At 50.0% G+C, this 14,009-nt stretch overlaps 1 protein-coding gene across 1 annotated transcript in view; it reads right to left on the bottom strand.

Annotated features, from left to right (window-relative positions):
* Positions 1–14,009, bottom strand: part of LOC114054581 (astrotactin-2-like) — a gene marked incomplete at its 3' end in the record, with an annotated part of 143,804 nt that overhangs the window by 47,336 nt on the left and 82,459 nt on the right. Inside the window, exon 4 of the mRNA XM_027877881.1 lies at positions 153–302. Within this exon, the coding sequence (XP_027733682.1) occupies positions 153–302 (150 nt within the window). The remainder of the gene's footprint in view (positions 1–152; positions 303–14,009) is intronic.

Here is a 14,009-nt window from a genome sequence, read left to right as displayed (position 1 = left end):
TGCGTGGGGTTTGCCCCTCTTTACCCCAACACAGAGGAGCTCTGGTGCCCCCACGCTCAGCAGGGAAGGTGGGGGAGCTCCCTCCTTCCTCCCTAGCCGAACTCCTCTGGACCTGGTCACTGGGGGAGCAGGTGGTCCCCACAACATCCTACCTCGGGGCCGGCTCCGGCGTTTCCGTCTCCCCACGGATGTGCTGCGCAGCGCGGGCTGGAGCTGCCCGATCTCGATGGGCGTGTTGGTGCGGAAGCTCTCCTTGAACTTCTGCATCAGGGATTCCACCGTCTCCTGCGTCACCTCAGGAGCTGCAACACCAGCAAAGGGACCGTGGTTAGAAGAGGACCTTCCTCGCGGAGCACAGCACGAGTCGACGCCGAGTCCCGGGGCAGGAGCTCTGATAAGACCCTCCAGCCTCATCCAGAGGGACCCCTCCAGAACTTTCCAAGTCCTGCCAAAGCCACAGAAATTAGAAAATTGTGTTTTACAAAAATTGCATTTCCCACACTGCTTTCCAGAAAGTTGGACTGTTCTTTGCCTGTTCTCCCATGTGCATGCAGGGCTCTTGGAAGCATCGTGCCCTTATCCAAGTTTCAGCCTTAAGGCTCAAATCACACAGGAGCACCCCAAGCACTGGACTGGCTTTGGGTCAGGTTTAACTCTGCCCCAGGAGCTTGGAGTCAAACCCCAACTGTGGCAGCCTTTTTGTAGGGGTGGGAACTCCCCAATAGGCAAGTTTAAGATTACAGAGCAATAGTGAAGGCCGGGGTGGAAGTCAGGAAAATAATGTACAGCTGGCCCAGGCATGCTCTGAGCTGCAGGAGGATTCCTTGAGGTCTTCCAGGGGCTTCACTCACACACTGGGATGCAGCACTAAAGTTCAGGAAACAGCTTCCTGCAACACCTCATGGCACATCACAGCTTATTGATATTCAAGCAACTCCCCTCCTTGCTCTCACACAGCCTCAATTCAGTAATGCCAAAAAATCCCCCCAGACCTTTGCTGAAGCTCCACACCCACCCACACAATGGGCAGTTACGGGAAATCATGAAGCCGCTCACAAAGAGCAAAGATAAAATTGGGGATCAAAAGGTCCGTCCTGCAGGACACGGAGGTCTCCCACGTTCAGCATCAGTTTGGCCTCTGTCAGCTCCTTAAATAAACTCATCAGCAGAACATAACCTCTGTCCTGTCTCCATTTCCAGAGTCACCAAGTCCTTTTGATGAACTCCAGAAGCTCCCACTGCCTGTAGTGTGTTCACATGGAGATGGCAGGGACCACCAATCCTATAGCCCTGTCACATCCTGCTTGGATAAGGGATAAGTGAGTACTTGGGAGCTCTCTATCTGCCAGGAGTTATGGGCTGATGTATCACCCCATCACATTTCCCCAACCCAGACACATCAGATGTGCACGGAGCTCCCCAGTGAGCTCAGGGTGTGTAACTGCTCCAGACCATGGACTCCAATTCCCTTCCCAGCATGGTGCAGGTCCACTCTGTGAGCACTGAGAAGCTGGTCAGGCAAAATGAGGCATTTGGAATTCTAAACAAGGATTTGACCTAAACATGGAGTCTGCAGCGGTCTCCAACAGGCACCCACACCACATGGAGCAGAGCACCCTGTGCCACAGGTGGTGCCACACCAGCAGCTCTGCCTTCCTTCTCCCCATATTCCAAAGGCAATGTCCTCAGCCTACCCAGAGCTGAACTCCCCAGGGTGCTTTTCTACCCCTGAAGGCTGCAGAGAAAGTTCCAAATCTGCTGGGGCTGCTGGGAGGGGGAGCACCAGAGAGACGATCAGCTGCTGTGCTTGTGGGCGCAGCTTCATCCAGAGGGCTCGGGAGAGCATCCATCCAGCCAGAGCTGCTGTACTGGGAGACAGAGAGAGAGCATCCAGCCAGCCAGAGCTGCCACACCAGGCAACAGAGATGAGGATCAAACCCACTGCCTGCGTAAGCACCAACAGTGGAAACCATTTTGAGAGAGCTCTGGAGAGAGTGGTGCCTAAGGGACCATCTACGTTACATATTCCAATTTTCCAGTACCAGGCTCCCCCAGGAACCACAGATAAAAGACAAAGCTCCCCAAAGCCCCCGACGTTTATGGCAAGCGCAGCCGAATCCTGTGCTGTCAGATGCCCCAGCAGGCACCATCACAAGGGAAAAAATATATCAAGAGCAGGGAAAGGACTCCAGAGAGCATCTAGTCCCACCCCAACGGCACAAATCCAACCCGAGGTGCCAGGGAATGATTGCTGTGGCAGCACCAGGGCAGCTCAGTCTCCCACCATGGTGTTCATGGGGGGAAGCCCATCCCCACAGCTCCTTCACCCAGGAGCACACGTGGCAGGGCCTCCCCGTGAACAGATGGGGAGTTACCCAAACCTCGGGGCTGTGTGGAAGTGGAGCAGGGAGCTCGGGAACCACACGGCTGAGGCTTATTTACTGAAAGGAGTCCAGGAGGGGAGCACAGGAGGGAGGAGGAGGAGAGGGCCATGCCTTCGGCAAGCAGCAAAGCACAGCGAGGTCACAGCACCCTTATGGGCCCCTGCTCAGCTGACAGGAGCAGGGACCCTGTGGTGATCGTACCCATCTGGCCACCAGGCTGGCACATCCATCCCAGGACATCTGCTCTCGTGCCTGTCAGTGGAACAAATGCCAAAAGCAGGGGGAAAGTTTCGCAGGGAGAGGAGGGAGTGCTTCAGCTGCCAGCTATTTGGGATGATGCTACAAATACTGCAGGAATGGGAGCAAAGAGTCGGTGTGTCTCACTGCTCTGCACAGCTCATGTGTGCCAGCACGTCCTTGGCTGCTCCATGCCCCCTGAGCTCAGGAGTTTGGAGAAGGGAAACGGGAGAGGGAAGGAGAGGAGAGAAAAGTAAAACAGGGGAAGGGAGGAGGAAAAGGAAAGAAGGGAAAGGAAAGAAAAGAATAAGGGAAGGGGGAGAAAGAAAGAAGTGGGAAAAGACCCTCCTTGACATGACCTCAGCAAGCAGAGTTTGACATGGGTGAGCAGCACGGAGAAAACTCGCAGTGACAAATGACAGGTAGCTGAGCTTCAGCTGTGTGAGCAGCAGGGGTGAAAGACGAAGGGAGAGCCCTTCATGCACTGCCAGCAGTGCCAAAAGGCAGGGAGAAGAGAACCACTGCACCTTAACAGAATGAGACACAGCACTTGCTGGGGTTGGTGGGACCATGCTGACTATGAGGGTGTCCATCATATCCATGAGACAGTCCACTACAAACTGCCACCTGGGCCTCCCCACAACAGCCCTCTAAAGTTTTCAGTTGCTCAGAAAAGGATGTGAAGCTCTACCACAGGGTAGACAGGGCCCTTAATAATTTGCTTTAGCTTTAGGTCAGCCCTGAAGTGGTCAGGCAGTTTGGACTGGATAGTCCTTGTAGATCACTTCCAACTGAAATATTCTATTCTACACATCCCTGGACTGCCTGTGTCCCACACGGGCTCAGGCAGCAGCTCCTGGCACCCCCACACTACCCTCCTCCCTGGCACAACCACATCACCAGTGCCCGGGCACCAGCTCCTCCCAACGCCGGCCGAGCACGACACATCTCGGAGGCGACAGGACCATCCCTCTCCTCCAGCAGAGCTTGCCAAACCGCCTTCTCTCCCATCCACGGTTTTCAGGAGATAAATCCATCAGGGCCACTGAGCTCACATCTTCGTCACCACGCTGAGAGATCCTCCAAGCCTGGCAGAGGTGGTGAGATCCACCCCGAGGTTTGGCACAATGCTCCGATCTCAATCTCCCCCTTGTTCTACAGCAAAAGCCTTCAGCAGCACGACCACCCCAGGAAAGGGCTGAAGCAGAGGAATCACGAGGCTTTTCAGCCTCCGCAAAATCAGCCTCCCTTTCTGGCAGCGCTTTGAGGACGCAGCTGAAGGTCACCGTACCTTTGTGAAGCACAGTACATGTTCCTGACGTACACCTCCCTCCTGTCCACCCCCATATGCTATTTGGAAAGCGATTTGCTCTCCTTATGGCTCCCCTCTTCGCTTGCACGTCTCCCACAAAACAATTCCTACCCAGAGCCGTTCTCTCCTCCTTCCTTTCTGCTGGCACAAATTGCGGGGTGGGGGGGAGGGGAGGGAATATGCTGTTTGGTTTAAAAATTGCAACTACAACAAAAAGAAAATAGTCATCAACTGAACAATATGAGCAATGTTTGGGTAAAAATACATTGCAGTGGAGATGGGAAGCAGCAGCACTCGCTCCAGCCCTCATAGGACTCGCAGCACAGCCAGGAGAGTAATACCCTTCCCAGACACACAGCCTGGGTATGGGGGGCTGTTCTGGGGAGATACCACATCTAGGATCTCACCAGCACCAGTGCCCAGGAGGTATTCTCCAAAGCACAGTCCCAGGCTTGGATAAGCACAACTACAACTCTTGGGAACAAGTCCTCAGCTTTACTGAGGTGTTTTAGAGTCTTGAGAACCCCAGTGGAGCAGCTTCTCCCCACACCAGACCCGACCTTCATGCAGCTGTTGGGTGGTGGGAGAGCTGGACAGACCCAGGCTTGGGTTTCACAGCCTTTTAAACAGAGTGTTGAGGTTTAAGGTCTGCAAAGGTGCCAGCTTCCCTGAGCCTCCCAGTCTTCAGTGCCTGGCTTAAAGGTTCTGTCCCTGGAGCCACAGCCATCCCTGTTCTCCTCACACAACACCTGCACTCCGACAGCTGCAAGAAGGCAACTGGCAAGGCAACAGCAGCTTCTATTAGAGCTTCCCATGCTAGGTATGGACTAAAATGTGTTTATAAAAACACACATGGTTTTCACATCTCTCTTTGATTTGTGAGTGTCACAAGGCAGGTTATTGATCCCTCAGTATTACCAGTGCTCCCAGAGTTTTGGGGAGAGGAGCAGCTCACAGAGCATCTCAGGAGCTGCTCCACTGAACATGATGCTCCGCTGGAATCAAAGCGCTTCGCAAGAAGACACCACACTCAGTCAAGGATTAAATGGAAAAGTTTGGGTGCAATTAAAAGCCAAGGTCAGTGGGGTTTTTACCTCCTGATCTCCAGTGTCTTCATGGCAGCACCCGTGGCCATGTGTAGGATGCAGACCCCATCTCAGACTCTTCTCCAAGGTTGTCTCCTGCCCTTTCACCAACTGCTTCCAGTATTTTTCAAATAATCTACTTTTTCTAGGCATGGGGAAAGATGCTCTCCTGGGACCACTGACATGGGCTCTAAAGGTTTAATGCATCATCACAACCCTAACCCACCAGAGGAACGTGGTTACATGTACGTGTAACACAGTATAATAATGTTTTAATTGTTTCCTCCAAATCAGCCCCCTGATTTTCAAAAAGCTCATTTTGATGTTTCTCGATCAATATTTCAGAAATTTCTATTCTACAAAGTATTTCAAGAAATCGACTTTCCGATCCTATTTGGGACGAGCATAAATTTCAATACAATACTGGAAGTTTTCCACATGGTGGAAACCCTGATTTCTCACCAGCTCTAAATAATGGGTGTTTGTTGCTTTTCGAAGCATGAAATAACTAACGGTGTTTGTTCTGAGACCGGGATGTGGACTGATTTTCAACAGTGCCACCCTGAAGGTACCGAGCTCCAGAAAGCACGGAGCTTTACTAGCATAAAATTAGGTAGTTACACTGATGCCAATGCGATGACAGAGGGAGAGATTTGTACAACACCTCCCCACGTACGGGGAGGAAAACACATGTGGAGAGCGACATCCTGCCATGGAGCACGGTGGGTACGGCAGAGACATCAGAAACACTGAGAACTTCATCTCTTCACGGTTTTCTCCAGCCACCAAACCCCTCAATCATCTCTTGAGCAAGAGAGCCTGTCCCCTTCAGTCCCCTCATCTCCACCAGCCCATGTCAAATGCCGTGTGCAGCCACCACTGTGTCCAAGACACACCGGGAAACTGCTGGTTGCATTGCACAACCAACTCAGGAGATATATATATAATTTAAATACAGATATATATATATATATATATCCATACATTTTTATTTAAATACATATATATGTCCATATATATATTTATACATATAAAATTTAAATACAGATATATATCCCTGTATATGGATATATATGGATATTTACATCAAAAGAAAGCACAAATTACCACCTATACCCACACATCAGGGGACCAAGCACCTACTGCAATGCCTGTATTTCCAAGCCATCCTCAGATGAACCCATCAGGGAAAATGTCACCCTATGCTTTGCCAGACCTGCCCCCCCGAGCCCTGCCCTGCCATCGTGGCACAGGGGAGGATCAATCTATCTCCAAAAAGTTCTTTTACATAGAGGGGTTCTCATATGCAGCAGCAGAGTGACAGAGGAACTCAGGAGCATTTTGAAAACAGCCTTGTATTCCATCTTGATTTTTCTTCCTTCTCTCTCCTGGCCCTTTTTGTTGAGTTCTAAAATAGAGGCTGTATACATTTTTTTTTTAGCATAGCTATTAATACACAGCTATTAATACATTAATAGATTATTATATACATTAATAAATCTCTCGCTGTAAAAATAGGTCTTTCTACGTAAAAGTCTGATTTCAATTGCAAATCGGAGGGGGAGGGTAGAAGAAGAAGAGAGAAAGTTTTATTCAAGATGTCTCCTTTGAAGGAAACTGAACAAATGCACTTTCCTCCTTCATATATTCATGAGATGACTGCTTCCCTACCCCGTTCTCCGCCACCCTCGGCTCCAGGCTCAGAGCCAGCACAGTCCTTATCTGGTACGAGGCAGGGGAAAAAAAAGCCCTGATAGGATCAGAAGTTTTCAGTAGTTTAACAAATCTGGGAAAAAAAGTCTCCATTGCTTTCCAATAAAGCTTTAGGAGCATGATGGGAAGGGGGTTGTCGGGAGAGGCTGGAGTGCAGCGTGGGAGGGGGATGGAGGCCAGCGTCCTGCAGTGGGGACAGGGAAACCAGAGTGCACCCCAAAACCCTTCTGGCCATGCACCCCCTCTTTGATTTTCCTCTTCATTGCAAAGCTTTGCCATCTCACCCCATCTACAGAGAACAGGAGATAGAACCTACAGCTCCCATCCTCACTGCAGCGGGGTGAGCTGCTCCTCAAACCAGCAGGACCCAGGGGAATGCCCATCCCACTGGGAAAGGGCAGCTGGAGCCAGAGCCCACGGCAGCACCCACCCAGCCCCAGCTGCCCTGACCCTTCTTCATCCTCTCTCCAGTCACGGCGCTCAGTCGCTTCCCAGCTAATTGCCTCCACTCATGTGTGCAAACTAACCGTTTACCGGAAAATGTCACGGAATGTTAATTTCACTCGGAATGCACTTCCATTTTTTTATTATGGGAAATGAATAAGCATTGTATTAATAGCATAATTTTCAACTCCAACCGCAATTGCGGCCCCATCGACGGAGGCTGCGAGTGACTCGCCAACCCCACTCCTTCCCTGCCTTTCCACCTCCCTCCTCTCCCTCCCTCTGCAGCGCTCCCCACTTCCCCTGTTGGTAATTAAGATCACGCAATATAATTATAAACATATTAGGAAAGATCAAATGCTGAAGAGCCGTGGCCCGACAGTCCCCGCCTTCAGCTCACACCTCTGCATGGCGAGCACCTCCCAAAAGCAGAGGGGGCCCTGAGCTCCTGGAGGCTGCTGCCACCTGGGTTTGACCTTCCCTGGAGCTGTTTCTGACCAGGAAACCCTCAGCTGTTCCATGGGGTAAAGAGTTTTCTAGCCCATCCCTCCCCTAACATCATCCCCTTCATCCTGTTTCTGTTGCAAGGAAAAGCCTTTGGCCATGGGGTGCTGCCCCATCTCCCTCTGCCCCAGCACTGAGAAAGTCCAGGGCAACAGAGACTCCTCTTCCCGCCTTCTCTGCTGTAATAAAACCCTTAACTCACCTTTTTTTATGAGATACCATAACCTTTTCGCTTAGGCAGCGAGCAGAGAGGAGCAGGGAAGATGAGCAGACCCTCCGTATCAGCTAATGCTCCTCGAGTTATCAAATAATTGAAAAGTTAAATAAGAACACTCTGGAGGAAGCTTCTCGATTTGGTGCTAATGGGCACATGAAGCAACCCGGGCTAATGTTGCGTGGAGGAGAGACACTGGCTCGAGAGCACAGTGCTGACCTCCAGCTCCCTCCCTCCACCACACATCCCCTGCAGCTCCACAGAGCCAGAGGAGAAACTGCCCCATGGAGCCAGCTGGGGCAGGGGACACACTGAGGACAAAGCCTCATCCCCACCCGGCCAAGGAAGTGCTGCTGGGGGACAAACCTGGAGGCAGCAGAACTTTGGCATCCACAAAGTAAGTGTGAGCAAGTGCCAGCACACCGAGGGATGGGCAGGGTAGGGCTCCAGGAATGGCCCAGGCTGGCAAATATGGGTGGGAAACGTGGCACAGTGGCCCCTCTTCAGTCTTAACCATTACCCAATTCCTCATTCAACAGCAGATGCAGAATGAACTTGTAGTTAGAAAATAAATCTCCTCTGCCCAACAGACAAGATGACATTTTTTCACAGTTCTGACAATGCCATGTGCTGGGGTGAACAAGGGAACAATATCAACACAGAGGAGAAGGACAAACTACCCAAAATCTCCACTAAAATGCAGCCAGGAGCTTCAGCCATGCATGCGTGGCACAAGCAGCACCAAAAGGACCAACCACCTCCCACACTGGGCAGCACATGGATATCAGGCAGCAGGCAGGAGAGAAGGAGCTAAGAGACAGTTTGTTGGCTCAGAAGAAGACCTGGAGGCAAGGGAACACCCAGAAGGTCCAGGGTATCAAAACCAAACTGATTCCAAGCCAGGCAGGTAAAGAAGAGAGGTTGAACACAAACAGACCTTTCAGCACTCGGTGGGTGACTCTCGGCAAAGGCTGTAACTCAGCGGGGCCGTCAGAAAGGATTGATTTGAAGCACCTTGTTAATAAGTTTCCTCTCCTACTGGCCCTTCAGGGAGGTCACTGCCTAATGATAAACGGAGCTGGAAGGTGCCTGCACACCCAGTATCATCACAGATGCCTGGCCTCAATCCATCTTCCTTAGGAGCCAGCTGACAAAACCGTCTCGGTGCCATAGCCAGGTAAAACACGACTGATGGGAAGAGGACACACAAGCAGAGTGAAGAGCCGCTGCTGCAGCTGCCCTCCCTGCTCCTTCCCCATAAAACCCACGAGCCCAGGACAGACTGATGAGGAGAAAACCTCTACATGCCAACTGGTGGAGCTACAATGCCACTAAAAGCCAAGAAGAAGTGTTGATCACCATGGACTGAGGCAAAACCATTGCTCTCGTGCAGGTGACAGGACGTGGAAGGTGTCCCTGCCCATGGCAGGGGGTTGCAACAAGATGACTTCTAAGGTCCATTCCAACCCAAAACATTGAGGGATTCTACAACAGCTTTAGCAGAGCTGAAGCTTTCCCAAGTCCTCTGCACTGCACACAAGGAGGCTGCAAGATGCAACTCAGTAGAGAAACTCAGGAGAGGGAAGGACACTTGAGATCCTCCAAGGTAGAGTAAACAGCCATCATATCATTTTTTTAGATTTTTCCATCAGGGAAAAAAAAAAAGATTAAAAAAAAATAATTTCAAAGGTAATCTTGGTCAACAACCATCCCAGAGCCCAGCTACAGCTTAAATAATGTAGTGCTTTATCAAACATTCATAGTGATGCACAAAGTGATGAACAATGCGTGCCTGGCATTTATATAAATATAGTTCCTGATGGCTTATTTTCCTTGGACAGCCAAAACTTCACAGCTTATCTTCTGTGAGCTTGTGATTTCACCTGGATGGAAAACACTTTGGACACCTGGGGAATCAGGGCTACTGCACACAGAACTGCCACGACATCCCCACTGGGCACCTGCAGCCCCAACAAAACCCAACAAAAATCCTTGTTAAAGAGCTGCTGCTGACTTGGGGAGCCACAAGTCACCTGTCTGAGGCTGGGAGACAGGGCAACCAAGGGTATTTCTTCAACATGGGATGTTGTGGAGTGTCAGGGTGAGACCAAGCCCCAAAAAGCAGAAAGACTTCACAAATCCACCATCCCTTTGAGATGCTCAGCAAAATGCTGGCATAATAAACTATCCCTTTTCTTTTCCATTCCCTATGGCACCATCCAAAGCAGCTTTTCCATCTGCTTCTTCCCTCCTCTGTCTCATGAAATCAATGAGTGGGTTGTAGCAAAGGGAGGGGAGAAAAACAATAAAGCACATCAGAAACCCGCCCTACCAGCCTCTTCTCCACACCAACATTCATGGGCCAGGAAGAGTCCTGGCTAGTCCAAGATGCTTAAGCCTTAATTAGTCATTAAGCATGTGCCAGGAGGCTGCAGGACCAGAGGAAAACCCCAACCCTCTAGAGCTTTCCTGTCCCTTCTGAGTCACAACTGGAAGCAGGGGTATGTCACACAAGGCTCTTGTCAGGAGACCTCCCAGACATGCTCTCATGCACCTGTGATGCTGCCTTAGGCCACTCTCCTGGGGGTTTAAGGGGTGGGGAGTGTGTCCCAGAGGGCAACAAGCTGAGAGACTGCTATTCCCTCCCCCCAGGTTGGTGAGGATAACTGAGATTTAGGATGAAGGCAACCAGTTCAGTGGGATGGGACAATCAAAACAAACTTAAAACTCCAGCTGGCAGCTCTCCACTTAGATCTCACAAGGCAATTAATACATTAATATATTAATTATGACTGTGTTTATCTCTGGAAAGCACAGCTTTTCCCTGGCAGGTCAGGACATTTTCGAGTCAACACTGAAGTCTGAGCTTGCATCACCATAGGACCAAAGGACCCAATGGCATCTGGTTTAACCTCTGGTAACTGAGGCCCTTATTCTCTTCATTAATGCATTCAAATCAGTTGCAATTAAGCATGTTGGACTTTAAAAGATTTAAAATGTCTCTAGTAACTGAAGACACCAGCTAAGCATGTGTGGAAATGCTTTTCTGAACTGGGACCCAATTCCTACCCTGTGGGGCCCCCCTCCCTTTTTTTTTTTTTTTTAATTCTTTGAAACTGAAATTTGCAGCTGTGTTCTGCAGCCAGGAATAGTGGAGTGTGAGAAACACTTTCCACTGGCAAGCTACAAGAATGTACATTTTCAAAGGCCTCTGTAAATTACGGAAGGAGTTGGCGGGGATTAGAGCCGGGAAAAGCTGATCACGTACAAAGAGGGTCATGATCCCATCAGGTCACTGAAAAGAAGACAGAGCCCCAAGACACATCAGATGCCGGCCTGACGTACTGTCCCATTTTAGCCTCCAGCCCCAGCAAACGTTAAGCCATCGTTTTATTTATTAAAGGCTCAGAAAGCTTCTGGTTAATGCTTGGAATCAGGGTGGAACTGCATGTGACTACCCAGGCAAACAGCAGCTGCAGACAGTGGCTCCCAGCCCCAGTGGTGTGGGCACCAGGGGTGGCACATCCTGGCGTGGTGGCTACATGGGAGCACAACCAGGAGCTGCTGTCTCCTCAAGGATACCGGCTTGTCAGCTCAGGGACATCAATATCTGGTTGGTCACCTCATTCCTGCTGCCACTGGGCTCTCCTTTCTCCAGCCTGGAGGGCAACACCATCACCTGCCCACTGCGAGGGCATCGCCCCTGACTCACACCTTTAAATCTCACCTCCAAAATACTAAAGAGCTCATGTATTTGCAATGAATAGCAACTCCAGGGCACAGCCTAACTATCCACTCTCCTCTTCCACATCCCAGCCCCCAAACTGTCCCTTTGCTCAGTCCCAGCATCACATCTCCAGCCAGAGCTCTGCCTCTCCCCAGAGGAGTCTCTGCTGGAAGGTCAAAATGCTGACTGAGATTTGACCACCAGAACTGCTGCTCCAGTGCTGGTGGGAGGCACAGAAAGCTCCCTCTCCTCATCACAAGGGTCCTTCCCCTGCCTTTTGCTGTTATTAGGCTTACTAAGCCATTTGTCTCCCCTGCCTAACTCCCTTCTCCTGCAGTTTTCCTGGACTGCATCACCCCCAGCAGTTTGGCTGGAAGGCTGGTGGGACCATGACTCCTTATGTTTCCTCGTGCTGCCCTGCCTGCTCTCTCCAGCTCCCCTCTCGAACCCAGAGATGAGGACTAGACCATTAAATGGCATGACCAGGTTTACAGAGCAGCCAGTGGCAGAGTGGAGCTGGACCTACACCTCCAGGTGCGCTCTAGGAGCCAGAATATCTTTCAGGAGTGCTCAAAAGCATCTCACTACCACTACAGAGAAAAGCATCCATGGACTAAGTAAGAGAAACTTCAGAGGTTTACCTAACACAGCAGGCAAGAGGAAAGTCCAGGAGACAGGAAATCAAGATGACTGCACAGCCACACCTTTGTTATGCCCACGGTATTAATCATCGGAAGCATTGGTAATAAGTCCTGTCTCCTGTCTAGACTTGGTGGCCATACCCAGACTGCAGAGCCTGTGAAGCCAGCACAAAGGCCTGCTTGAAAAGTTCTTTTTTTTTTTGAACATGAAAGAAATGGAGAAATAAAGATGGATCCTTTGTTGCAGCACTGGAATTGCAGATACTCAATTTTCAAGTCTGTCGTCCAATTTCTCCTCAGTTTTCAACCAGGCAGAAGTTCTGCTTCTCACTGGGCCTTAGGAGATTTGGTTTGGCAAAATCTTCTCACTGTGGAACTTGTGGGTAATCCCATATTTCAGGTTTGCTGGACTTTGCCTTCATTTACTAACTCCATCTCTGTGCACCCAGTACATCCCAGATGGGGATGCAGTGATGGACTGGGGGCCAAAGTTGCTCAAATAGCACTTGATGGACAGAAAAACAAGGCTCCTGCTGCTACAGGATGAAGCCATGTGGGTAAGGATGAGAGCAAAGTGTGTTAAAAGAGAAAAGCAAGTGAGGAATTCCCAAAGGGATGGAGCTTGAGGCCATCTGCTCAGGAAAGTCAGGAGAGCAGAAATCATCAGGAACATTGACTGGAAACTACCCAGTGAAGTGAGCACAGAGGCAGTGAGGACACTGGCATCACCTGCATGAATTTACCCAAATCCCTGTAACTGCTGAATGCTGTATACACACAGGGGCTGAGTTGGCACACGAGGGTCTCCCCAGCAAAAAACAAGATTCCAGAAATTACACCCCACACAAGCAGACCCCACTCAGCACCACACACACACACACACACACAGAGGGTACACAGCCTGCCAGAGACCTGATTGCCAGAGAGAACCCAAACCCACAACCCCCTCGCCACCCCAGCTCAAGGGATCCTTCTGTACAATTAGGACAGTCTGGCTATTGCCTCCTGCCTCACTCCATTTCATTTTACTATTATTATTTAAAAAAAAAAAAAAGTACTACTTTTCTTCTTAAACTGCCTTGGATTTTTCTTCTGTCTAAATTCATCTGGGCTCTGTGCAATGTCACCAGGTCAGCTTGTGCTCCTGCTGCAATTCTAATTTTGCCAGCTTTCCATTTTCTAGGCAGTTGGGAGATTTTTCTTTCTTTCCTTCCTTTTTTTTTTTTTTTTCCCCCAAGTCAAAAATGATTTTGCATAACAGTAATAATGTTAATGGCCCTGCACAGCGCATCCAGATTACAACTGCAGCTAGGGAGAAATAAACATCTCATCTTTGCCCTGCTGTTTATCTCCCCACAGCAGAGCCCGGTATCAGGTCAGAACCTGTAATTTCATTAACTTTATCACTCAGACGCGCTTGTTGCTGGATGTCATTATTCAGCACATCACTCTCGTGTTTTGTTTGTATTGGGATTCACTTCAGATGCTCTGGCACCAGGCGGGAGCATCCCTCCCATCCTCATCGCTGCAGAGCGCTGCCTGAGCTGGGGAGGAAAGTTTGGCTCGCTGAGCCGTGATCTGCAAAATATTTGTGCTGCTCAATCTCCGAGCAGGGACTTCTCTCCCATTTTGCAGGGCTTCATGTCACAGAGCCATCCAGTGCAATCCCCTGCCTGATTCCCTGACTAGATAGATCTAGAAGTAGGGAATAAAAAAATAAAATAAAATAAAAAAACCCAACAACACAA

Source organism: Empidonax traillii, unplaced genomic scaffold, assembly GCF_003031625.1.
Source record: "Empidonax traillii isolate 1590-97213 ecotype Southwest subspecies unplaced genomic scaffold, ASM303162v1 scaffold34:size3740991, whole genome shotgun sequence".
In the NCBI taxonomy this organism is placed as follows: Eukaryota; Metazoa; Chordata; class Aves; order Passeriformes; family Tyrannidae; genus Empidonax; species Empidonax traillii.
The sequence above is the reverse complement of the archived record's forward strand: the minus strand, read 5'-3'. Positions and strand labels throughout refer to the sequence as shown.